Source organism: Polistes dominula, unplaced genomic scaffold, assembly GCF_049000335.1.
Source record: "Polistes dominula isolate Pdom_NZ unplaced genomic scaffold, Pdom_raw_medaka contig_33, whole genome shotgun sequence".
Classification (NCBI taxonomy): domain Eukaryota; kingdom Metazoa; phylum Arthropoda; class Insecta; order Hymenoptera; family Vespidae; genus Polistes; species Polistes dominula.
In genome coordinates this window covers 4,875,904-4,901,408 of record NW_028300998.1, presented here as the reverse complement: position 1 = coordinate 4,901,408, position 25,505 = coordinate 4,875,904, and the positions used below count along the sequence as shown (strand labels likewise).

General features: G+C 28.0%; 6 protein-coding genes across 10 annotated transcripts; 3 read left to right on the top strand and 3 right to left on the bottom strand.

Annotated features, from left to right (window-relative positions):
* The first annotated feature begins 13 nt into the window (after nucleotides 1-13).
* vtd (RAD21 cohesin complex component verthandi) lies at nucleotides 14-5,165 on the top strand. The gene is made up of 13 exons (XM_015324866.2): nucleotides 14-193; nucleotides 563-726; nucleotides 833-1,062; nucleotides 1,141-1,324; nucleotides 1,432-1,591; nucleotides 1,656-1,848; nucleotides 1,912-2,135; nucleotides 2,211-2,431; nucleotides 2,523-2,708; nucleotides 2,783-3,172; nucleotides 3,257-3,391; nucleotides 3,458-3,613; nucleotides 3,703-5,165. Exons 2-13 carry the CDS (start codon nucleotides 583-585, stop codon nucleotides 3,826-3,828), a joined length of 2,349 nt encoding a protein of 782 aa, XP_015180352.2. The 5' UTR covers nucleotides 14-193; nucleotides 563-582; the 3' UTR covers nucleotides 3,829-5,165.
* A 703-nt stretch (nucleotides 5,166-5,868) lies between these two features.
* On the bottom strand, nucleotides 5,869-8,879 carry CCT1 (chaperonin containing TCP1 subunit 1). The gene is made up of 9 exons (XM_015322129.2): nucleotides 8,690-8,879; nucleotides 8,242-8,327; nucleotides 7,930-8,156; nucleotides 7,742-7,852; nucleotides 7,183-7,588; nucleotides 6,914-7,116; nucleotides 6,652-6,844; nucleotides 6,421-6,584; nucleotides 5,869-6,336 (listed from the first exon to the last, which is right to left on the bottom strand). Exons 1-9 carry the CDS (start codon nucleotides 8,760-8,762, stop codon nucleotides 6,129-6,131), a joined length of 1,671 nt encoding a protein of 556 aa, XP_015177615.1. The 5' UTR covers nucleotides 8,763-8,879; the 3' UTR covers nucleotides 5,869-6,128.
* A 450-nt stretch (nucleotides 8,880-9,329) lies between these two features.
* On the top strand, nucleotides 9,330-18,934 carry kar (monocarboxylate transporter 10-like protein kar). 5 transcript variants are annotated; one of them, XM_015322088.2, is made up of 11 exons: nucleotides 9,331-9,485; nucleotides 9,621-9,779; nucleotides 10,210-10,318; nucleotides 14,386-14,907; nucleotides 16,098-16,249; nucleotides 16,325-16,598; nucleotides 16,678-16,813; nucleotides 16,904-17,069; nucleotides 17,157-17,403; nucleotides 17,514-17,666; nucleotides 18,589-18,934. In XM_015322088.2, the coding sequence occupies exons 4-11, from the start codon at nucleotides 14,424-14,426 to the stop codon at nucleotides 18,879-18,881; spliced, it is 1,905 nt and encodes a 634-aa protein (XP_015177574.2). In that variant the 5' UTR covers nucleotides 9,331-9,485; nucleotides 9,621-9,779; nucleotides 10,210-10,318; nucleotides 14,386-14,423; the 3' UTR covers nucleotides 18,882-18,934. The 5 variants fall into 5 exon arrangements, with proteins under 5 accessions (XP_015177584.2, XP_015177574.2, XP_015177592.2 ...); XM_015322098.2 differs by lacking the exon at nucleotides 9,621-9,779 and having other exon boundaries at nucleotides 9,330-9,485; XM_015322106.2 differs by lacking the exons at nucleotides 9,331-9,485; nucleotides 9,621-9,779; nucleotides 10,210-10,318 and adding an exon at nucleotides 10,398-11,191.
* A 640-nt stretch (nucleotides 18,935-19,574) lies between these two features.
* Nucleotides 19,575-20,971, bottom strand: LOC107066979 (trafficking protein particle complex subunit 2-like protein). Its single transcript, XM_015322065.2, has 5 exons — nucleotides 20,549-20,971; nucleotides 20,187-20,359; nucleotides 20,033-20,120; nucleotides 19,877-19,956; nucleotides 19,575-19,748 (listed from the first exon to the last, which is right to left on the bottom strand). The coding sequence occupies exons 1-5, from the start codon at nucleotides 20,579-20,581 to the stop codon at nucleotides 19,706-19,708; spliced, it is 417 nt and encodes a 138-aa protein (XP_015177551.1). The 5' UTR covers nucleotides 20,582-20,971; the 3' UTR covers nucleotides 19,575-19,705.
* Nucleotides 20,972-21,119: 148 nt separating this feature from the next.
* osi (electron transfer flavoprotein regulatory factor orsai) lies at nucleotides 21,120-21,723 on the bottom strand. The gene is made up of 2 exons (XM_015322051.2): nucleotides 21,583-21,723; nucleotides 21,120-21,492 (listed from the first exon to the last, which is right to left on the bottom strand). The coding sequence occupies exons 1-2, from the start codon at nucleotides 21,691-21,693 to the stop codon at nucleotides 21,283-21,285; spliced, it is 321 nt and encodes a 106-aa protein (XP_015177537.1). The 5' UTR covers nucleotides 21,694-21,723; the 3' UTR covers nucleotides 21,120-21,282.
* On the top strand, nucleotides 21,701-24,971 carry Cog4 (conserved oligomeric Golgi complex subunit 4). Its single transcript, XM_015322039.2, has 11 exons — nucleotides 21,701-21,837; nucleotides 21,918-22,032; nucleotides 22,105-22,302; nucleotides 22,379-22,753; nucleotides 22,850-23,058; nucleotides 23,145-23,340; nucleotides 23,401-23,648; nucleotides 23,739-23,961; nucleotides 24,052-24,318; nucleotides 24,427-24,612; nucleotides 24,713-24,971. Exons 2-11 carry the CDS (start codon nucleotides 21,970-21,972, stop codon nucleotides 24,968-24,970), a joined length of 2,223 nt encoding a protein of 740 aa, XP_015177525.1. The 5' UTR covers nucleotides 21,701-21,837; nucleotides 21,918-21,969; the 3' UTR covers nucleotide 24,971.
* The last annotated feature ends 534 nt before the right edge of the window (nucleotides 24,972-25,505 follow it).

The window sequence follows — 25,505 nt, the reverse complement described above, 5'->3', positions numbered from 1 at the left end:
GAACACACTGTGAAATTACTCGGTTGTGAATGATTGTGAAGACGCGGCGGTTAGCAACATACCGTATGTGTCTAAGTCCCGTTACTTGTCTTTATCGAAATTATTGTTTTCTTAAAACATGCTTCAGTGTAGTACAACTTGATGATAAAACGGTGTGAGAAAAGTTTATGGAAAAAAATAATCAACAAAGAAGGTATTCACTCTTTTCAGGTTGCACGCTTAACCGCCAAAAATTATAGATAGAAACGCCATCTTGTGTACAGATATGTTGACATTTTAACATTGTTCAAGTTTACTAATCATTTCTTTTACAATATTATGCATTAATTAATGCATATTTTTGTACATAAATTAATAAATATGTATGTGATGTTATATCTGTGTGTGAATATGTGATATCGTTACGTTGATGACAATTAATGTTATTCAATCAACAAATGCAGTATTGTACTGTTTTCATTGAGTGCACAGCAACAAGATGACACGTTTTCCTATAATTGTTTAGATTCTTAAAACATTTAGTTCTTAGAAATAACAACAATGTTATTGAAATTCGTTTTAGGTTAATATAGAGATACAATCATGTTCTACGCACATTTTGTATTGGCCAAAAAGGGGCCATTGGCCCGAATTTGGCTAGCTGCTCATTGGGATAAAAAGTTAACTAAAGCTCATGTTTTTGAAACCAATATTGAAAAATCTGTAGACGGTATTTTACAACCAAAGGTATTTCTATTTGTATTATATTTACATGAACATGTATTACGGTTAAGATTTTTTAATATGACCAATGTATAATTAATTAATGTTTTAATATCTTTCAATATTTCAGGTCAAAATGGCATTGCGTACATCGGGTCATTTACTCTTAGGAGTGGTACGCATATATTCACGCAAAGCAAAATATTTGCTTGCAGATTGTAATGAAGCTTTTGTTAAAATTAAAATGGCATTTCGGCCAGGAATGGTCGATTTACCTGAAGAACATAGAGAAGCAGCTGTTACAGCTATTACATTACCAGAAGTGTTTCATGATTTTGATACTGCTATGCCTGAATTGAAGTAAATGTTAACATCACACCTAAGCGAATATTAATATGCATACCATTTCTACATCATTTATATCATTATATTTTTTAGAGATGTTGATATTGAGGCACAATTTAGTTTAAATCAATCTAGAGCAGAAGAAATTACAATGAGAGAAGATTACGGTAGTCTTTCTTTAGTAACACATGATCAAGGATTTGGAGATATGAGTTTTGATGCAGAGCCGCCTGAATTACTTCGTCACGCTGGCACTATAGAACCATCTTTAGATCAGGTTTACTATTCATTTTTATAATAATAATAAAATTATATATTATATAGTATTTATTTATCATAAATTTTCGTTTCTCTATATAATGAAATAAATTAAATCAAATCTAGAGTCATATGCTATTCAGTGATGGGCCAGGTATAGAAACAGCGCTGGAACAAAAAGAGAAAGAACCAGTTGCAGGAACATCGGCAGCTCCCCAACCTATGGATATAGACACCCCAATTAGAGATGATGGTTTTGGTGGTCATCTTGGTCAAGATATTATATGTATGCATTCTAATTTTTCATAAAATTAAATATTAGCATGATTATCAAATAAAATTGTTTATAGCTGGAGGCCTCTTTGAAGGAGGATTATTCGATGAAGCTCCAATGGGTGAAGTTCCTGTACCTGAAGTTAGTTCAATCGCAGAACAACAAGAAGCTGTAGCAGCACCAGGAACTGCAGCTTCTGTTCATGATGAATCTGAGGAAGATATGGGTGATCATTTTGGGCCAGCTGCATCTCCAATGGGAGCAATGAGGTACTTGTTTATTATAGATTATCTAATAATGAATACTTAAAATAATGAATGTTTTTCTTTTAGTTCTGATGGTTCAAGACCAGCTACTCCAGCAGCAATAGGAGAGGAAATTGAAGGAAGAATTAGTGTTGCCAGTCGACGTTTTACACCTGCTCCTCCAACTGCTCCTGAAGAACATCCAATGGATATAGCAGAAGAACCACAACCTATGCAAGATCAGACTACATTATTGCATGACGAAGAGGAGAGCTTTGCTCTTGCACCTGTAGATGCTTCAGCACTCAAAGGTTAATAATAATAAAATAAATAATTTATTATTTAGTATTATATATTGAATATATATTAATTATATTTTATTATAGGATTTACAAAAGCTAAAAGAAAACGTAAACTCATCGTGGATGAAGTAAAAAATATTTCTGGAGAAGAAATGAAAGCACAACTTTCTGATACTAGTGACATCGTAACAACGTTAGATTTAGCACCGCCAACAAAACGTTTGATGCATTGGAAAGAAACTGGTGGAGTAGAGAAACTCTTTGCTTTACCAGGAAGGGCAATACCTTCTCGTTCATTGTTTAAGGTAAAATGATAAACTGTTATAAAACGAGTAATTATAATAATTTATGTGTTGACATACATACATATATATGAAAAATATTTGTATTACCTAGAATTATCAAAGACATTTAACGAGCAAATCTTACGATCATGAAGACTTTGGAAGATTAGGAGTAGAAGAAGAAGGATTATCCTTGGAACAAATGAGAGATAACACTGAACCTGATGCAGCTGCCTTTGAACAAAGTATTCTTAGTAAAAGGATGGCTCGCAAACGAAAAGCTCCACCAGAAGAAGAGGTTTGTTTACACTTTTCTTTCCCCCCTTGTTTTCATTGTTATATTTTATTTATCTTTTATTATCTTTTCCATAGCCACGACCAGCACCTCCACAACCAACACCAGCAGTTGAAATTAGTCAACCTTCAATTACCACAGAAGCAGTTGAAGTTCCAAGCATACCTCCTCAAACTGTTTCTTCTGCCGAATCCCCAGTTCCTCCTGAAGTATCATTACCAGCAGAACCATCTGTACCAGAAATTAGTGGTATTGTACCTTCAGTTGAAAATACGGAAGTTCCGGTAACTCAACCAGAGACACCTTCAATGAGTTTAGAAATGCCTCAAATACCTCCAGCTGAAGTTAGCTCCATTCTTGGAGCTGCTGAAGAAGAAGCTGTACCACCTACACCTGCACCACCCGTTAAAGTCCCTACTATGTCACCTTCTACAATGCCACAAATGGAGAATATTGGTTACGATCAGGTATAGTATCATTAATCTATTAAATTATATTATTATATTTCAATCATATAAAAAAAAATAATGATAAATGATATATGTCTACAGGCTCAATCACAAGTATCATACGTAAACTATGATGAACAGCATCCACCCGCACACACGCCCGGTGCAATTTCTGAAAGAGGACCAGCGACACCATGGAATCATGAAGATTATGAATTTCCTCCATCAGTGGGACCAGTAAGTGTTTTATATTTTTTATTTCTTAAGAATTCCATTAATTTCATTTTTTTTTTATGTATATAGCAAGAAGAACAGCAAGTTGATGAAACTTACGAGCAATTCGAAGAACGTGTGCTCAATAAAAGAGCAGCTCATATGTATCATGTCATTAAAAGTAAACTGGATACCAAAGACAAATTATCACTATCAGAGATGGCATATAAAAATAATCGTAAACAGGTATGTACATGAATATATATATATATGGTTACTAATTTAATTTTTCATTAAGATTTTTTATAAAGTGTCATTATTATCTCTTTTTACAGGCTGCACAAAAGTTCTATACCCTCTTAGTATTGAAAAAATTCCAAGTGTTAGAATTGAATCAAGAACAACCCTATGCTGAAATCATAGTAACTAAAGGACCAAAATTCGAGAACCCTGCATTATAAAAGTATTATATACTTTTAATTAACAAATCTTGTCTGAAAACACTTCTAATGAAGGGACAAGAATATGTCATCTCAAACTGTAAAAGAGGTGTAAAAGTATATTATCTACAATTTTGTGTAGATGAACTGTAAAAAGTGTATGCAAATATCTAGCATGTTGTCAAGATTCTGTAATATCCTGGGAGAACTTGAAATGTGTATAATGTTCGACAAATCATGTTTTAACTTTGTAAATAATTGAAGAAATTACTTTGCATGATGTAGATCATTGGATGAGAGAAAAGAAAAGAAAAAAAATATCTTTCAATTACAGTACATAATAAATTCACAAAAATGTTAATTAAATATGCCTTAAGAAGGTAAAGCGTTTATCGAACTTGGGTCGTCTCTTATAAATATCAATTGTGCCAATAAGCATCATTATATTAATCGTTTTCTTTCATTAAAAAAGCATTGCGAAAAACTTAATGACACAATTGATAAAGAGATATAAAATAAGACGGAGATCCAAGTTCATATTCTAAATAAAATCCATTTTATTATAATTTCTTATCGGCACTTCTTCGTTCTTTACAAACAATGATTCAAAGTTCCAGGAAATGATGCAGAAAGAAGGCAAAATGTGGTAACGCTAATAACTTTTTGCAGTATTTGCCAATTTTCGCTTAAATTTTGAAAATATTTCTTTTCAATTAGTTTTGCAAAATTAAATTATTTTTTTCTGAAATATATATATAAATGCTTAACGCTCAAAACAATAACCAAGAAATATATGAAGTTTAATTATAGTTTCTACATTTTTAGCGGTAGCACATACCAATGAGGAGAACACTTAAAAATTTCATTATTTAAAAAAGAATTTTTCTTATAAATAAATGTATATATATACATATATACATTTATACGATATGTATATATATATATACATTTGTATGATATGTATATATATATATACATTTGTATGATATGTATATATATATATATATATATACATATCTATGTAACGAAAAATCATTGAAATTGTTTTCAAATTTTTGTCAGTCTAATTAAATATATTGTTCAATTTGGAATGTTATATATTGAAAAAAAATATCAAAACATTCTAACTTTTTACTTTTATATTAAAATTTTCTTTTTTAGATGAGATTATTTTTCTAAACCATGTGTATTGTATAAGAATTATATTGCTACAAAACATAATTATCACAGATTTATATGAAATATTATTTTTTAGATACAAAAAACAATATGTTACATTTTAGTTTAATTAATATACTGACATTATGAGGAAAAAGAGGAAAGAAAAAAAATGGAAATAAAAATTATTTACTAATTTATTGTGTTAATACTTTGTGTGCTATAAGAATGTTATATTTTAACGAAAAAAAAATATATTTTACCAAAACAACTTATAAATGCTAATTTGTTAAATATGATCATAACATGCCATTGTAAATAAACATAAATTGTAATTTAAATAAGAATATCACAATATTCATGGATAAACATAAATTATGCCTGAAGAAAATTTTTTAAATTGAGTATAACTCAACTGCCACAGCCTGATTCAAATAATGTAGTGTAAATAATTCATTAATAATGCATATATTATATTAAATGTCTGCTAAAAAAAATATTTCTTTAATGATTTTTTCATAATATTAAATATCAATTATCAGTGCTCTTTTATGTTATATTATTTATAATATATAAAATACAGTGTTTTGCAACTGGTGATGCAAACGAGCAGAGGATGATTTTACGTGGGAAACTAAGTTGAAAGTTTAAAATAAAATTTGTTCATGCAATTCTTTTTCAAGAAAAATAAGTTTGGAAATTTGTCAAGTAATTTGTTGACATACAAAAATTTATTGATATTTTAATTTTTAAATGGATTTTTTAATGGTAATGTTTTAATTACTTCTTTAAAGATGACATCAGAGACGGTATATAAATAATTGCAAACAGGTATGTATATGGAGAATGTGTAAAATTAATATATAAATCTATTTTATGAATCATTAAATTAAAATTACGAAATGTAGTAGGAAAAAGCTTTATTTTCCTTAATATAATTATTAATTAGTACGCTTGTACAAGAATTAAGTAATTGTATGAAATGCGAACATAATACGTTATTTAATTGTAAATATATATGTTATGTGTGATAATTACTTAAAAATTATATTATTAAAAGTTCTTAATCAACACATGAGACACATTAGTATAATGATAAAATTTTGAACAAGATTTGCTATGAAAATGTTTCTTATAATTATTTAATAATTAAAGCAATTAAATTAATCCAATTCACCAGCAGCCATTGCATCGTGATACGATTTATCTTTGGATCGTTCAGGATCCAATTTAATCATATCATCGATTCGAAGTATAGTAATCGCTGCTTCTGTAGCAAATTTCAAAGATTTTATTTTTGAAATAGCTGGTTCCAATACACCAACTTTTTTATTATCCTTTATAGTTCCTTCATATAAATCAAGCCCAACCCTAGATAGTATAAATACAATTTTATGTGAATAAATCATGTGATATTATAAACCTATTTATTAATCAAGAATGTTAAATTATTACCATTTTAATTCAGCTAAATCTGCTTTTGTTTGGCTTGAATTGTGATAAGCTCTCAGCTTGGCAACAAGATCAGTTGCATCTTGAGCAGCATTAACAGCTAATGTTTTAGGTATTATTAAAAGTGATCTGGCAAATTCAGCAATGGCTAATTGTTCGCGAGAACTCTGCAAAATGAAGAATGACATTATAATGACAATGTTAATAACAATTAATTAAATAAAAAATACTTACTAAAGAAGTAGCAAAGTTTTCCAAATAAATCGAAAGAGCAGCTTCAACGCTACCACCACCAGCGACAACACTTTTACTCTCTAATACACGCTTCACAACACAAAGAGCATCGTGTACAGAACGCTCCATTTCGTCACAATAATAATCATTTGGTCCACGTAAAATGATAGAGCTAGCTGTACGAGCTTTTGGTCTATTAACAAAATGAAATATCATAAATTGTCATTTTTACTTTCATTTTATAATAAATCTGTAAACTGACCCTTTTATAAGAATGAGCTCATCGTCACAGATCATTTCCTGTACCACTTCAGCAGCTTCACCAAGGAAACTTGGTTCAAAGGTTTCCTCTCCTTCCATATTAGTCAAAGAAGTTAAAAATTGTGCCCCTGTAGCTTTAGCAATTCTTTTTAGATCTTGTTTCTTGCATCTACGTACTGCCATAGCCTTAGCTTCTACAAAGTACTGAAAAAAAAGTAACGGTTTAGAATTACATCGTAATTTTGTACTTTTATTAAATGTCTAACAAACCTTCTGGCAAAGATCATCTATTCCACCAGATAGAAGAATAACATTAGCGCCGGCATTTAAAATTTTCTGAACTCTTTCTTTAGTAATATCAATTTCTCGTTGGCGTACGGCCTCTAATTTTTCAGGATCAGTGATAAGTACTTCCACACCTAACTTCATTTTAGCTTTTTGTAGAGAAAAGTCCAAGCAAGCAATCTTGGGATTGACTATCCTCTTAGGCATTGCTTGTGAAGACACCGTACAATTAAGTGCATAACCATGTACAAGAACAGATTCTCTAACACTTTTGCCATGAGCCTTTAAAACATTAACTGCTTTAATAGGATATAGATGTCCACCTTTACCATCATTTATCTTGATAGCATAAGCAGCATCAACGACCATATTGCCGAAGAAATTAGCATCACTATTTATTAGTCATGGAAATTATAATATAAAGAAAATTCATACTAATATTTAGTGATTAAATAAACATTTTTGTACATATGTTTTTTTTACAAGAAAAATATCTTTATCAACAAATGTTTATTTGCTCACTGCTTTAAATTGGAAAGGATACGCTCCTATAATTTTACTAGACATTGAGGTTTTAGCTACATTGACCAAGCAATCTTTTCCCAATTCATCGACATTGATTGTTAAATGTTCCTGTATGTATTTGCAGGCTTCCCTAAAATCATAATTGAACAATAATTACTATATCAATTTACACATGAAAATAAATGACATTTCTGTCGTATCGCGTACTTGCAAGCAAGCCTATAACCACTGATAACAGAGGTTGGATGAATTTTCTGCTTAACAAGCTCATCTGCATTTTTTAATAATTCAGCTGCAACAATGACAACAGATGTTGTGCCATCTCCAACTTCTTCATCCTGTAATTGAGCTAACTCGACTAGTACTCTAGCTGCAGGATGTTCAACTTCCAATAGACGTAAAATAGTTGCTCCGTCATTTGTAACAGTTACATCCTTAAATTGTTTATTTTAATATTTTACTAAGATGTGTCATAATATTAATAAATATTAGAATTTAAATTAAATTAATAAAACGTACCCCAATATCATCGACCAACATTTTATCCAATCCTACAGGTCCTAAAGAACTTTTGACTATGTTAGCAATAGCCGAAGCAGCCATAACTGTTGAATAAAAAATAAAAATTATGCAGAAGTAAACTAACAATTAAACTAATAATTACAATATTATTTACTATAATTTGTTCCCATACAATAGACTATAAATAATATATTGATCAAAAATAAAAAGAATAATTACGAAACAGAAGAAATTGGTAGCAACGAGGACAACAATGCAATTCTCAATTAAAGGAAATTTAATTTTCAAATACTACAAATTATTTTGTATTTTATTATATAGAGTGTTAAACCAGGAATCCTGTTGCATGAAAACAATAATCATAATATTTTATAGAGTCTACTGTATTACAGATAGTCCGGCATAACCAAACTTTTGACTATACATTTGTCTGTTATTATATTACCATTTTGTGTCCTTACAGGAGCACCTGATTGCCTCACACCTCCCACAGCTAAAGGACTTGCCATTGTCGACATTTTTAAATAATTTTTTTATTTTCTTGTTCGTCAGAATATTTCAATTGATTAATACTTTTGTAGGTTCCGCGTGTGATAGAGAATAGAATGATGGTCATCAACGACGGCCATTCCTTTTTTTATTTCCTTTTATGGACAACTTCAGAAATGTTTTTTATTGGTGGAATTAATTTAGACAAATAATACAAATTTAAATAAAATTATACAATAAAATAAAATAGTTTAATTTTATTATACAATTATAATAAATTAAAATATAAATATTAATTAATTATACGTGGATATATATTACAGATTCGTAAAGACGTAGTGTTTCTTAATATTGATAAAAGATGGCGTAAAACTTGTTAAATTCCATTCTTAATTTTCAAAGGTATTGAAAATATTATATTTTATTATTAACTTAAACAAAAATAAAATCCAAGGGCTTTTAAAATTTCTTCGATATTCAATCCAATATTTTTTTTCAATAAAAAAATATTAATTATTTAAAAGAAAGATAAATTTCAAGATGATAATTTACCCCCGGATTAAATTCCTACTTACCCCTATTTATTGTAGAAGCATATATAGTAGTATTATTCTATTTTGGGTGGAGAATATATCGTTGATTAAAAATATTAATTGTTTGAAGGATTAATAATCAATAATGGCTTATGAATATGGTGTATTTAAATATAATTGTTACGTGAAGTTAAATTCCTTAAATGGGTCATTCAAAAAGTGTGTAAATTCGTTTGATTACAAGTTGTTGATTTCCTTATAACCTTAACATTTATATTAGGTCACGTCTTCTCATCCTTGATATAAATATTATTTTGTTAATCACATCATACCTCATTTTTGTCTCTACTGTAGATTCACTGCTGATAATGACACTATGGATGAATGGTTAGAAGATATGAAAAAGTGATATACATTGGAATTTTAATTTTATATTATAGTCTATTATTCTTCCATGACATTGTTGGATAACGAAAGAAGATAACATGGAAGAATCATTGGTGTCAATCTCAGGTTGAAAGATGTCATAAATTATTATTGAAATTAAATTATTCTTACAAACGCATATCTCTTTTATGAATTTCAAATATAATGCTTATTAAATTTATAATTAAATTATGATTGATCTTTTAGTAGAACTTGTCATCCTAATATTTAAATATATTGATATAATTAATATTAATAGATAATAATAAATATAATTTTTAGTTGATACATATTTAAAAAAAAACATATTTTCGAACATATATTTATTAAGTAGGATGACAGACATTCATATGCATAATAGAAATAATAGTCGCTGTTATTTGTCTTTCATTTATCTAGTTATTTATTTATTTATTCGCAATTAATCTTACAATAATTTTTTCATTTTTTTTTATTTCACTTTTCCCTCCCCGTATAAAATTTAAACATTTACGATTGTGTTTTTTTTTTTATATAGTAATGAGCGAACCGAACCAGCGAATGTAAGATGTTAAACAGAGAAAGAAAAGGAAGGACCTCACATAAAAATAGAATTCAATGACAAGGAAAAATAAAATATAATTAAGGTAATATATCAATAATTAAATAAAAACTTTTATTTATTCTTTTAAATTGATGATATTCGCGGGATAAATCAAAACCACCAATCAGGTGAATCGTTAGAAAAATATCGCGATAGAAAAACGCGGCATTATTTAAAATACACATGTATAACCAATTAAATGTTATTTTACTGATCAGGCGGAAAGTATTATTGGCGGAAGTTGATAAAATGCAGGTGTTCAGAGTTATAGGAAGAAGGGGAAGAATTTCTAACTATTGATTCAAATTTCTCAGTAATTAGGAATTAAGTTTTCAATTATATATGAACAACAATAAAATATATTGTGTTAAAAACATAGGAAATGAAAGCATTATTATATCTAATATAAGATAAATAAGGTTAAAGATCACGAAATATAATAAAGAATAGATAATATATAGGTAGATAAGTAAAATAAAGACCAATAAAATCGGTCTATATAAAAACATCACTAATATCGGACTATCTTATTTACTTGTACGTTTCATTCGTTGGACTCGTTCAGTTAGTTTTGTTCGATGAGTGAGCGCACGTGAAAGTTCAAAGTGACGATTTATAGGCTCATGTCAGTATAGGCTTCGTCATAGTTCGGGTTGATAGGATCGGCTGAACTCGGAATCATTTCGTTCGCGCGGGCTGCCCAAGGCTCGTGGTCAACGTTCAAGACTTAGTTTGCGTCCGGCAGTGCGCTCGGATGGTTTTATTATAAGTGGGTTGTTGTATTTTTATTGATTCTTTCAAAAAATATCGTTACCCTAAGTCCTCCCACGAGGCGCCCGTGACACCCACGAGGTTTCTCACACGTTTTCATATCCTCGCCGGAGAATCAGTAGCAGTACAATAGCGGACACTTCCAGTAATTGATAACGTAATTACTTATTATTTTATTTTTTATTTCTTATTGCCCTTTCTTACTTATTGTCTTCCTTCTCTCCTTTCTTTTTTTGCTTATTCTTCTCTTCTTCTACTATTTCTGTCTGTCTCTCTCTCTCTCTTTCTCTCTCTCACTTACACCTTCCCTTTCTTTTTCTATTATTTTTTTATTTTTTATTTTCCCCTTTCTTTCTTATTGCCTTCCTTCTCTTTTTTGCTTATTCTTCTCTCCTTCTACTATTTCTGTCTGTCTCTCTCTCTTTCTCTCTCTCACTTACACCTTCCCTTTCTTTTTCTATTATTTTTTTATTTTTTATTTTTTCCCTTTCTTTCTTATTGCCTTCCTTCTCTTTTTTGCTTATTCTTCTCTTCTTCTACTATTTCTGTCTGTCTCTCTCTCTTTCTCTTTCTCACTTCCTCCTACTCTTTCTTTTTCTTTTAATTTTATCAACCATTATCACTTATAGTGATAGTTTCAAAAACCATCATTTCAATTTTCTTATTTCGAATGCGTTCCTAACGATGGATAAATGAATAGATAAATAAATAGATAAATAGATAGATAGATGAAAAGATGAATGAGCGATACCCGCGAATATACGAATTTATATTAGAAGCATTTCGGCGACGCACTTTTCGATGATGAATCATCGTCCATCATCATCGCTTCACGTACCCTGCTTTATCGCTTAAGTGACAGAGTTGACAAAGATTAGGATAGATCTATGTTGGAACTTGCTTGAGGATATTCGAACGATGTTCTTACGTCGTGAACACTATACAAAGAAAAAATCTAACAATTCCATTGATTTAAAATAACTTAACTTTTTCATTACATATATATATTTCATATTTAATATTTTTTTTTATTTTCCCTTTTCATTTTATATTGTTCGCTCGTTTATGTAGACAGATTAGATATTAAATTTATGGTTTCCAAAGTTTTCTAGACTATACCGCGTGTTTTATTTAATTTTTTAAAATATGTTCTTTTTCCAAGACATTCAAAAATATATTTATTTAAAATTGATATGTCAACAAATATTGAAGTTACTTCAATGAAAAATTATTCGAACTATCGTTCGATATAACGATCGATACTCTTTCGTATTCTTCTTTACTTTTAATTATTAGACTCTAATAATTTTTATTTTTATTTTTATTATATACAATTATTACGAGAAATATATCAAAGTTACAATTTGTTCATAATACTTTAGAATATAATTCAATTAATTGATTTAATAAGATCAACAAAATACATTATAAAATCGAATTGTCTCAGAAAAATGTTGCTTTCTGTACAATTTTGTGCTTGAATTTTTGCCAGTTTTACATTTATATGTATATTTATAAATCATTGTCACTTTTGCATTCCGAACAATACGTAGGAAATGTGATGAGCAATATACTAATAAAAAAAAAGGTTAACTGATTTCTTAAGAAGAGACAGCGATATTTCATTCGCGTGACCCGTTCGATTCGAACTTCAATTAATGTCAGAGTTGAGATCAGTTTAATGTAACGACAATATTACAAAGCTACGCGACGCATTGATACAAATAAAATCATACATTTGATAATTAGGAGATAGATCAAAGCGCGTTATTATAGTAAGCTCTTATATATTCATTTTATATATTCATGGCACTTATTTATTATGTCGTTTCTAAATGATCTACTTTCAAATATTATCAATTTTATTCAAAAAAAAAGTTGTATTCTTTTGAGATAAATCATACGGCTGCAAAGACCTAATATGTATCAATGGCGATGATATTCCTAACATGTATATTTGTCACTAACTCGCGTCAATTTTCTTTTATATTTCTTTTGTTCCTTTTTATTTAAAGAGTTCCATGATTACGTAAGTCTTATATTTAGCACAAGTTGATACAATTGTTGATTGAAATCTTACCGAAATTCAAAATATTTGGGATCAAAGGTCGTTAGTACCTTTCGTAGATAGTACGACTCGTATGAAATTCCATTTAACATTAGTAATAAAAGTTCTCTTTTATACTTTGCTTCCCATTTGTCGAGGAAGTAAAGGCTTTCACCGGTACAATTTGCGAATGAATCGAAAAACAAAAGCGCTTTTGTAACCCTAATAACGTGTTCCGAGTACGACCTTTTATTCCCTCAACTATCAGGCTCTATTTTGTAAGATCCTAAAAGGGTTTTGATTGATATCATCAGGATATACCAAGATGTATGATGTGTTATTAGGATACATTGAACGTATATGAAATTAATCTTTTATATCTTTAGGATGATAGAGTTTGTAAAACACATGCAAAGTTCGCGCCAATCATTTGAATTCTACTTGCTTTGGACTCACGTAGTTAACGATGTAGGAAGATATGCGAGTAGAGTAATTGCAGTATGTAAAACGGTTGGATCGTTACGATGAAACTGCATTCGAAATATAAATACGGCTGGCTCAACATGTAAGATGCCATTAAACTAAACGCGTATGGTAATATTAGAAGGAAGCGTTATCTTTGTTAATGCTAATAATCAATTTTGTTGGACGAACGGTCGCTTTATTCAATTAGGTGTCATTTTCTTATGGCTAATAATCACAGTCAAGTTATATACTGTATCCTATAATTAAACAAAATTCATTGGGTATTTATTGTTGAATAATTCGATTTGAAAATTGGAAAATTCCGAAAAAATAAATGTACTGATAAGACATTCCTCTACATTAATATTTAATATTTCAGCACTTTTTTCTAGAAATTTAAAACATTTCTCGTCGAGAGGCTTTTTACTTTTTTTTTTTTTTTTTTAATGAAATTATCGTATTAAGTAACAAAATTGATATCAAATTCGGATTGCATAAAATATGAAGACATAAGAACATTCCTTAAAATGTAAGCATAAGATTTATTAAGTTAGTATTTTTTGAAATCAGAGAACAGCGACGCTTTGGTTTAATTCACCGCAGTCTACTCTTCGTTATTTATTTTGAGATGATGCAAGAACAGTCTACCTGTTGCGTTACTACCAACGGTAGTATAATGCTTTCAGTTTGAGATGATACAATGTATTCTTGTTATTATTTGAATGAATATTAGTATTTCCGGAATATGTATTAGCAAATTTGAAATAAAAACTATTTACAAACCATTATTGTATTTTAAAGATAATTTTTTATGTAATGTTTTATAGGTTTGTAAAATTCCAAATTGTTTCTAATACCATCAAAAATGACAGTTACGGATAATGTTCAAGATAAACGTAACGCTAATCTTTACGTTTTAAGTAATAACTCTCTTGAACAAGAATATGGTCAAACTAAACCAAAATTTACGAACACCGAAGAGTCATTGGAGGCTACAAATGTTCAGGGAAATTCAAATGAATTCGTTGAGCCTAGTTCTGAGGCGAAACTCATATCATCGGAAGAAGAACCAAAATTAAATACATCTAACGATTCTAAATCAAATAGATCAAAGAAGAACGAAAACGAGGAATCGCTTGTAAAAACAAATTGGCAAGAAGATGTGGAAGCTAATAATACTGATAATCATATTCCACCTGATGGTGGTATCAGAGCTTGGATGATCTTGTTGAGTAGTTTCTTTATCAATGGTATTTTATTTAGCGTTATCAACACCTACTCTTTAATTTACCTCGAACTACAAAAAAAATTGACGGAAGCCGGAGAGACGGAAGTATCTTCTAAAGCATGTAAGATCATTATCTAATTTATATTATTTTATTACAATTACCTTCCAAATTGACGACTCATCTTTCCAAGTCTTTCTCTCTCTTCTTTGCATATATTCCATTTAATCGTTATATTAAGACCTGATAAAAGCATGACGGTTCAATGATCGACACTATCAAATCATTTTTAACATTTTATTGTTCCTTCTCTGATAGCAAATGTCCGTATAATAATAATAATAAGGTATAATTTTTTTCGACGATAAATTACTCACTTCTCATCTCCAAGAATTTTTTATTTTCATTTTCTTCACGTCACTGTAATATTATCAGTAAACGCATCGTGCGTCGTTAAAGATAATTATTTTTTTTTAAATTATTATGTAGGATTTTAATGAGCTTGAAAAACAAACTTATAACGGCATTTGTTGTTTTTTTCATTATACTTAGTTCCGATAAAAGATATTTTTTTCTAAATAATATATATTAGTAGCATAATATGTGCAAATGAATATTGATAAAATATGCCATAAATAATAATTAAATTTTTTTTTTTTTTGAAAAAGTAGAGTTAAACTTTTCTTCAAACATTTACTTAATCAATATTTCAATTAAATCGTTGATGAGATCAATCCCCTTTTACAGTTGATGTCCCAAATAACATGCATCTAAATTAACAGTCAATTATAGCTTGATTAATCATAGTAATCATAGTTAAGGGATTGCAATTCAATGGTAGCTTCTCCGTATGTCATAACTGATCTGACCTGAATCTTTATGAAAACTTTAAGACCAATCGTCCTAAGACGATTAGTTGATTAGAAATAATTTTAAATTTTGTTTGATAACGATCAGAATGGAAACAAAACGATATTCTTGTAAACTGATCTATGTATGCATGTATCTATATATATATGTACGTACATTCGTATAAGGTGTGAAAGTATCTATATATTTTGCTCGGTCCATACATATATTGCAGTTCTGTAAGTTGAATAGAGATCCGCGAATTGAATAAGAAAAGGATAGAGCTCGTTTTGACCAATCAGAATATAATATTGACACGCTCCTACAGTGTGCATGTGAACACTTTAGGTTTGCTTCATTCACTTGGTACATTTATTTCGTCATTATAAAAATTAACGTTGTAAACTGATTTTAAAATATTTTACAAATACGTTTCCTTTTATTTTATTTTTTATATTAAACAGCTTTAGTTGGATCATTGACCATCGGTACGACATTTTTCCTATCGCCAATCGCTGGTATTCTCACCGATAAAATTGGTATTCAGATGACTACATTTTTAGGAGGTGCAATTGCATCAAGTGGTATGCTTCTTTCTTCGATGCTTTCTGATAAGGTACTTTTTTTTCGTTAAAATAATTCCTAATGAATTTAAATTCTATTTAAAAAATTCTATGATTTTTTGCTTTAGGTAGAATTATTGTATCTGACTTATGGTGTCATGTATGGACTCGGTGCAAGTCTTGCTTACACCCCGAGCTTAGTTATTTTAGGACATTATTTTAAAAAATATCTGGGATTAGTAAATGGTATAGTTACGGCTGGTAGTTCTATATTTACAACACTTTTACCATATCTGATGGATGCCCTTTTACGAAATTTCGGATTAGAAGGAACGTTTCGAAGTTTAGCAGCGTTAACTGCAATTATTATGGCTTGCGCGCTACTTTTTAAACCGATACCACGTGAGTAGAAAATTACGCTAAAGTTTGAAAAATTTGTTCAAATGAAAAGATATCAATATAAAATTTTTCTTTTTTACAGTTAAAAAATCTCCACGATATCGAACAACGCAAACTACGAAATTTCGAGATTGTTTGAAGGAAGTTATCAATGTATCTATATGGAAAAAAAAACGATACGTTGTCTGGGCAGTTTCTATTCCGCTGGCTTTATTTGGGTATTGTTTAATTATTTATAATGCTAAATAATACTAAATAATCATTAAAGTAAAATTTCATATTTTTTAACATCACTTTTTATATTTTAGATATTTTGTACCATACGTACATATCGGAAAATTTGTAGTTACAGTATTTAAAGGCTCTGATGGAAAATTGCCAGTTATGTGTATTGGTATTACTTCTGGAATAGGTCGATTAATATTCGGTTATATTGCCGATTTGCCAAAAGTAAATAGAATATTATTACAGCAGGTAATATTTTTCTATCATAATAAATGTAAATAATATGTGCATAAATAAGAAACAGAAATAAAAAATAAAATTCATATGTTTTTTTAGGTATCATTTCTAAGCATCGGTATGCTTACAATGTTACTTACCGTAACACCATCTTTTAATATTCTACTACTCATTTCTTTAAGTATGGGATTATTTGATGGATGTTTCATATCATTATTAGGTCCAATTGCTTTCGACATTTGTGGTCGTGAGGGTGCAACTCAAGCAATTGGATTTTTATTAGGAATGTGTTCTATACCTTTGACAGTAGGACCACCAATCGCGGGTCTTTTATACGATCATACCGGTAAGTTAATGAACTTATTATCCTTTACGTTTACAACAATATTTCATTATTAATTCATTTATATTCTATGTATGCTTGCTTATTTTAACGTGTTTCATTTTATTATATAGGTTCCTACGATTTGCCTTTCTTATTGGCTGGAATACCGCCAATAATTGGGGCATTAACTATGTTTTTAATAAAATGTGTTAAGGAAACAGATAGTGAAAATGATGCTGATTCAATTACCGAAGATCCAACGGCAAAATCAACATGTCAAAATGGTCGGTAAAACAAGTATTCATGTATTATCAAATCAACGGTATTCAGCGTGACAAGTAATAAGGCATTTTATGAATATATTATTCTGTGCAAAAATCTAGCGTTTTCTGTTGCTTTTATCGAAACTCTAGTTTAGCAAAAATAGTTGATAATAATTATTAAAAGCTGACATATGTAAAAAAAAAAAGTAATTTAACACGAATTTGTTTTCAATAGAAAACATAGGAACAGCATTAATTAATCGTTAATTCGTACAATTTCAAGGCGTAGCGAAAATATTTAATGAAATAGTTCGATTTTAAATGAAAATAACAAATAATCTTTTATGTCAATTATCCAGAATATTGTCAGCTTGAAAACCATGTATCTTGACAGTAGACTGTGATAGATAATGTATCGTCAATATTTCTGGATTAATTATCCACGTAAATCATAACAATATATGCGTACAAAATGCTGCCCTTTAATTATATTTATTTATTGTATTGTATCAGATTGTTTGTTTATTTGTTAATTTAATGACTTAATTAATAAGTAGTAGTTATCGTAGTTTATTTATAAATAGAAATCCACGTGCGCAATATCTAATTAATCTTAACTCAAGGATTTAAGCATAGCATACACTGTTGCTTCAGAAAAGAATATCATCCAATTTAAAGGCACTTCGTTTTATTTAATAAGTATATATAAGGCTGGCACTTTTTTAATCGAAATAATAATATGAAGTTAATTAATACGTATTTAAAAACTAAATGAATGAAATATTTTATAAAAATATGCTTCTTTTATTTGCCATTGTTTTGACAAATATCTTGTTCTTGAAATATAAATATATATTATATATTTATTTTATTTTCATTTTCTTATATGATATTGAACCAAAAGTGTATGCATTTATATTCCAATAGGTTTATTATTCAATAGGAATGACAAAGGGTAACCTACTATCATCATCTTTTGTAACAACTACTCGACCTGATTATGGACTACATGAAGATAAAACAAGGATAAAGAAGTATCCATACATACAGACTAAACATGGATCTACAGGAATATTCACTATCAAATCTAATAAAAGTGGCACCAGTAGTGATTATTGGCAGAACTCAAGATATTCAGAAAGTGCACCTTTATTATCCGACAAAAATCAAATTTTATTGTCAAGAACATCATTTTTACAACGTAAAGAGCAATCATCGATGCCTTTTACATTGTAATAGCAAAGTAATAATGAATTATTGTATCAGTTACATAAAAAATGTCACATAGATATTTTACTTTTATTTTTATACTGTTATTTGATAAATTTTTAATATATTGATCACAAATATAATTGATAATTGATTTTAAGTATTAATTATAGACATCATATTATGAAAAACAACAAAATTTATTGTATATAAGAATAATGATCTTTTATTTAAATATTTAACTTAAATTGACATTAATTAGTAAAAAAATGTTAATATAATAATCTTTAACTTAAATTATTTTATGCTATTTCAGCATAAATTCAGTATAATTGAAATACAATTATATTTTTATAGAAATATTTTATATAATGTTATAAGATGTTCAATATAATGATGATGATGACAATAGAATGTATGTATAACAGTGTATGTACTACACATTATTTTTGTTATTATTTGAATGTTGCTTACTTAATGTTGCATTTCTGGATATAATTGTACAATAAATATCTTATAATATCATAGTTAATTTTTTACTAATAAATAATGTATTCAAAGTAGCAACATTGAGTAAACAACTTTAATATATTACTCTCTCGTAATGAATCTTGTTTTGGACATAAAAAGTGATTTATAATTTGCTAAAATATATATATATATATAATTGATAAGTTAATTTATGTATTGTGTAGTTCAATTGAATTAACGAATAAAAAATACGCTGCTTAATGTTGTTTCATGATATTTCTTCTTTACATTTGAACATATATTGTATTTATAATTAAAAGAGTTGAAGAATGATTCAATAATATTACTAAAGTAATTTTTCAGTAAAAGAATATATAAGTTTATATAATTCCCATTATCTCTGTCACAGATGAATCGAAAGACCTAAAGAACATAATTTATAAATATATATATTTATATATATTAGTAAAAAATTAAAACTTTAATGTTATGATTATATATTATATAAATCAATATAATTAATAAGGACAAAAAAATATAAAGAATCTTACTTCGAATTAATCGAACTACCTGGTACATAAAATGGATTACAAACTGCATTGGAATAGGCAGTATGCAGTTTTTTAAATATCTGTGGGACAATTAACAAATGATTTTACATTTAATGCATAATAATACTACTTTACAAAATAATGTAATTTTATTACCGTCTTTACTTCATTATCTCGGAATGATATATTAGATGATTGTAATACTATTACAAATTTAATTTTTGTATTCGTTGCATAACCGTAACTAAAATAAAACTTCTCATTACTAATGATCTATTTGATTCTATATATAATAAAATTAAATACATACATTTTAAACTCCTCTGTTGTAAGTAATAAACCTAAATACAAATCACGAATATCAACAGCTGTTTTGTTTCCTATATTCAATTTCTCTTCTATAATATCAATAGATGTATGCACTTTGTAATGAAATTGCAAGGCAAGAGCCTCATCTGCACATTTTATATATTTGGGAGAATTCTATAAAAATATAAATACAAAATTAAATATTACGAAAATCTTCACAGAAAAATTAGACTTTATAAAATTGAAAAATCCTTATGATAAAATAAATAATTAATTAACTTATTCTCACATAAAAAAAAAATAATATTTTATAAAAACACTATTCTTTTATAACCTATAAATCCAAAGTAAATAAATACTCGCATCTTTTCCAATAACAGCCACACATACAGCCATGATAAGGAATATATAAATATATATTATAATATGGAAAATATTCAATTTTATCTAAATAATGTTAAAAATAATTTTTTTTTTTTGAACTTTTTATACGAAACTATAAAAATTGAATGTTTCGAGATTTTCACAAACGTAGGATACGCTTTCCACTCCTTGACTATAATATATAACACAAATTAATATGCATATTTCTCATAAAAAATATATGAACAAGTTACACATTTAATATTATCATTTTTTTGATTTTAAATACTTATTATGCATTGACGTATTCATATAAAGTATAATTTATAAAAAAAGGAACATTTCTATCTTCTTTGACAGCATAACCAAACAACTGCTGCACAATCTTTAGTTTTTTTTTGCAATTAGACTGACGCTTATGGCGAGGATAAAGTTACTGAATAAACAACTTTACATAATAATCTTTTTTTAAATGGATTTAAAGATACTTTATTATATACTATTATAAATTTTATAATATAATATTAAAAATAATATTTACAATATAATTTTATATCATATACAAGTAAAATAAAGTTATAATGAATTGATCATGTTTATTTACACTACATTGTAAAATAGTATTAAAATAACAAATATATTATATATATATACATTTACATAATATGACTAATAATGAATATAGAAGAATATAATATAGTACACAATGATATTTATAATAGTTTTAATTTTGGTTAGGGTTGATTATAATATCTATTTTTTAATGCTCTGTACTTGCGTAGCATATATAAAGCTTCCAATTCTTTAATAACAAAATTACCATGTGCTATCATTTTATCTATTTTCTCAGGATTACGTTCTTCTTTATTCTTATCAAAAGCTTTTTTCAATCTCACTCTGAAATATTCATAACCTTTTGGATAATCACGCCCCATATACAAAAGCTGCAATAAAAAAGGAAAATAAATAATAAGTAATTATAAAGATATACATATATATAAAAATTTCAAGAATGATTCAAAAAGTACTCTTACCGTTTTATACAGTTGTATTACTTTACTTCTTTGAGACATAAGTATAACACTTACACAGTTGTAATTTACAAGTTGCGCTTTATTAATGATTATAGAATTTCTCAAACACATCAATCATATTATTCGAACTTTGTAATGGATAATACGCAGAAAAAAAATTTGTAAAAAGAATTATTAGACATCAATATCATGAATAAAAAATGATCTATCACATTTATCTTTCTTATCGACCTAGCATTGATCTTTTCTCCATCGGTAAGTATGGACTTTATGAGAATTATTTCACATTTACTGACAAGAAAGATACCACGTATATAAATGAATTTTTTTAACAGATTTTAATTTTCGTTTATTATTGTATAAATGGTTTAATAATTTGTGAATAAGATGAGTGTGCCAATAGAAGAGAATAATATTCAGCAAATGCTTAATAAGCTGTCAGAAAATGAGGTTAAAACATTGTTTTATTATAATTAAGTAATATATTTATTATGTAGTAACAATTTGAACAATTTATTTTAGATAATTGTGAAAGAAAAATTAGACAACTTATTGTCTAGACATTGTTATATAGAATCTAAATTACAAAATATAAATAAAGTATTACCCAAGGTTGTTTTTATTCGTGGCGAGGCAGAGAAATTTCGGAATATGATTGTACATACAAACGAATTGGCTGAAAATGTAAGCTCCAAAGTACGACAGTTAGATTTAGCGAGGGTAAGTAAAAAGAATTAACTGATATCATGATTAAAATTGTAAAGAAAAATGTAACTATAAAATATTTTCTTTATAGAGCAGAGTATGCGAATGTCAAAGAAGAGTTAACGATATACTAGATCTACAATTATGTAGCGAAGGTGTTGCAACAGCTTTACAAAATGAAGATTATGAGCAAGGTGCTGCACATGTTCATCGGTATCTCTCAATGGATCAACAATTGCTTGAAAGAACAGCCGAAGATGTATCAGGAGATCCTAGTACTATTAGTAGCTCTCTTTTTACATTGCAACAAGCAGCTGTACAATTGAGAACAGTAGTTACTCACAAGTTTGATGAAGCAGTGAAATCTGAAGATCTAGCATCTGTTGAAAGATTCTTTAAAATATTTCCATTATTAGGAATGCATTTAGAAGGTTTGAAAAAATTTTGTAGTTATTTGTGTACGAAGGTAATTATTTTATCATTCGTGACTATATCAATGAATATTTATTATATTATAGAATGAGTATTTATTATACTCATACAAATTTTTTCTATTTTTTAGCTTCATGACACCGCACAAAAAAATTTAAAAGCTGCCTTGGAGATAAAAAGTAATGATAAACGAGCATCAGTTATATTTGCCGATACTATGACATTATTATTTGAAGGAATTGCTCGTATTGTCGAGGTACATCAACCTATTATAGAAACATATTATGGACCTGGAAGACTTCTAATGACTGTATCTATATTACAAAAAGAATGTGATAGGTAAAATGAAAGTTAAATTTGGATATTTATACATATAATGAATATCTTTGTTTTGATTAAACTGATATGTATATGTTATTATATAGGCAAGTTAAAAAAATTGTTGCAGAATTTATGAAACACAGGAGTATATCTAAGAAAGTGCAAATGATAAATGAATATGTCAGAAAGCCAAATTCAGAAAGAATTGACCCTAAAGAGCTCGATCTCTTATTAGGTGAAATCACTATAATGCACTCAAGGGCAGAATTATATATTCGTTTCTTAAGAAGAAGAGTTAAGGTGAGTCTTTTTTATGCACACGAATAAAATCATAAGTATTTAATTATTTTTTCTTTTTAGAATGACATAGAAATTAGTACTACGAATGCTACACAATGTACGGATCAATTAAATGAATTTGAAAGAAATATCTGCAATTCTGAATTAGCTCATAATATGCAAGAACTTATAGGTGCTTATCTTGCTTTAGAAAGATATTTCTTGGAAGAAAGTGTCAATAAAGCTGTTGGTATGGACACATTAGAACAAGATCAGCAGATATCTAGTATGGTGGACGATGTGTTTTTTATAGTAAAAAAATGTATAAGGTACTATTTAGATTTATAATCTAACAATTATTAACGAGTAAATATAAATTTGTATATATTGTATAACATAAATTTGTATTATGTATTTAGACGTTCTATATCAAGTTGGAGCATAGATGGTGTTTGTGCTGTTATTAATATAGCTTGTGATATATTAGAAGGAGAATTTGCAAACAGATTAAGGAATAGATTACGCCAAGGATATTCAGCAGGATACTTGGATTTAACGCAAGCGTATAGTGCTCTGCAAACAAGTATACAACATGGACGTTTACAAACGTCAGACACTGAACTTGCTCGTCTTATGTTCTTGGTAATATAAGCGATACTTTTCAATTATTATATATAGTTACATATTATTAACAATATCTAAATTAATATTAATTTGTAATCATTACTTTAGGCATATTTAAACAATACAGATGTTAGTATTGAATACGTTGAAACGTTATGCAAAACTCTGAGTGCAGAAATAGATACAACATTTCCTAATATGGCTGAAAAAGATATAGGAAAAATAGACAGTTGTCTTTCCGGTTTAAAAGGAGTAACTTCTATTTTAAGAGCTGTTACTGATTATGGGTTAGAGCAATTGCGTGTAAGTGCCGTAAAACCTAGAGTAACACCCTGGGTAGATGCATTTTTGTCCATAGATCATCATATTAATGAGGTTTGTATGAAATAAAAAATTGTATTAAATCAGTCTTTATTTTTACATAATATCATAATATTAATAAAATGACTTAATATTATATAGAATAATTATCTATATTTTCAGGATGAATTATTAAGATATGAAACGGATGAACCTTTCGTACAAATTTTAGTAACTAATTTAGAAGGTTTACTTCAAGGTTTTAAGAGCAATTTAACAACATCAAATTATGATGCTCTTATTGATATTTTAACTAAAGAAGTTACAGCGCGTTTAGAAAAAGTTATTTTAAAATCGACCTTTAACAGAGTATGCGTTTGTTTAATATAATAATGTATACACGTCTACATATATTTACATATTTACATTTATTAACAGATCTTATGTATATATTTATTTACTTTTTCAGGCTGGCGGACTTATTTTAGATAAAGAAATTAGATCATTAGCCAGTTATTTAGCAGCAGCAACATCATGGTCTGTGCGTGATAAATTTGCACGTTTAACTCAAATAGCGACTATACTGAGTATAGAAAAAGTAGAAGAATTGGCTGATTATTGTGGAGCAGATGCAATAGCATGGAGATTAACTCCTGCCGAAGTTAGACAAATTGCATCTCTTAGAATAGATCTTAAGCCTGAAGATATTAAAAGATTTAAAGTTTAAATATTATAATATTTTTATTTGTAAAATAGTATTCCTTTCCTTCTCTATAGATAAAAGAACATTTTATTGCTGCATCTATTTTAAATCAAATATTAATCTATCAATGTTTAATTTTTATAGAATTTTTCTTTATTTAATTTTAATATTAAAAAATAATCTTTATATGGTAATAATAAAATACTATTTGTACCTATATATATATCTTAGCATGTCAAGTGCTACTTATTACACAAATTATATTTTTTTTTATTACAAGATTTGTAATAAAAATTAATTATTACATTATTATATTAATATACTTAAAAATTTCTTATCAAAAAATTTTAATGCATTTTATTGAAACACGGTAAACATAAAAACGGTTGTCCTTCGCAGGTATTGCAAAATGTGGCAACTTGTTTAGTAGTTTTTCTAGCAATTTCTCTACCATATTTTGCCGCACTTTCTTCATAGCATAATTTACAATATTTTCTCATTTTAGAGACTTTTCCAGGCTTTTTTTCGAGTTTATGTCGTATTTGTTTAATAGTAGTTG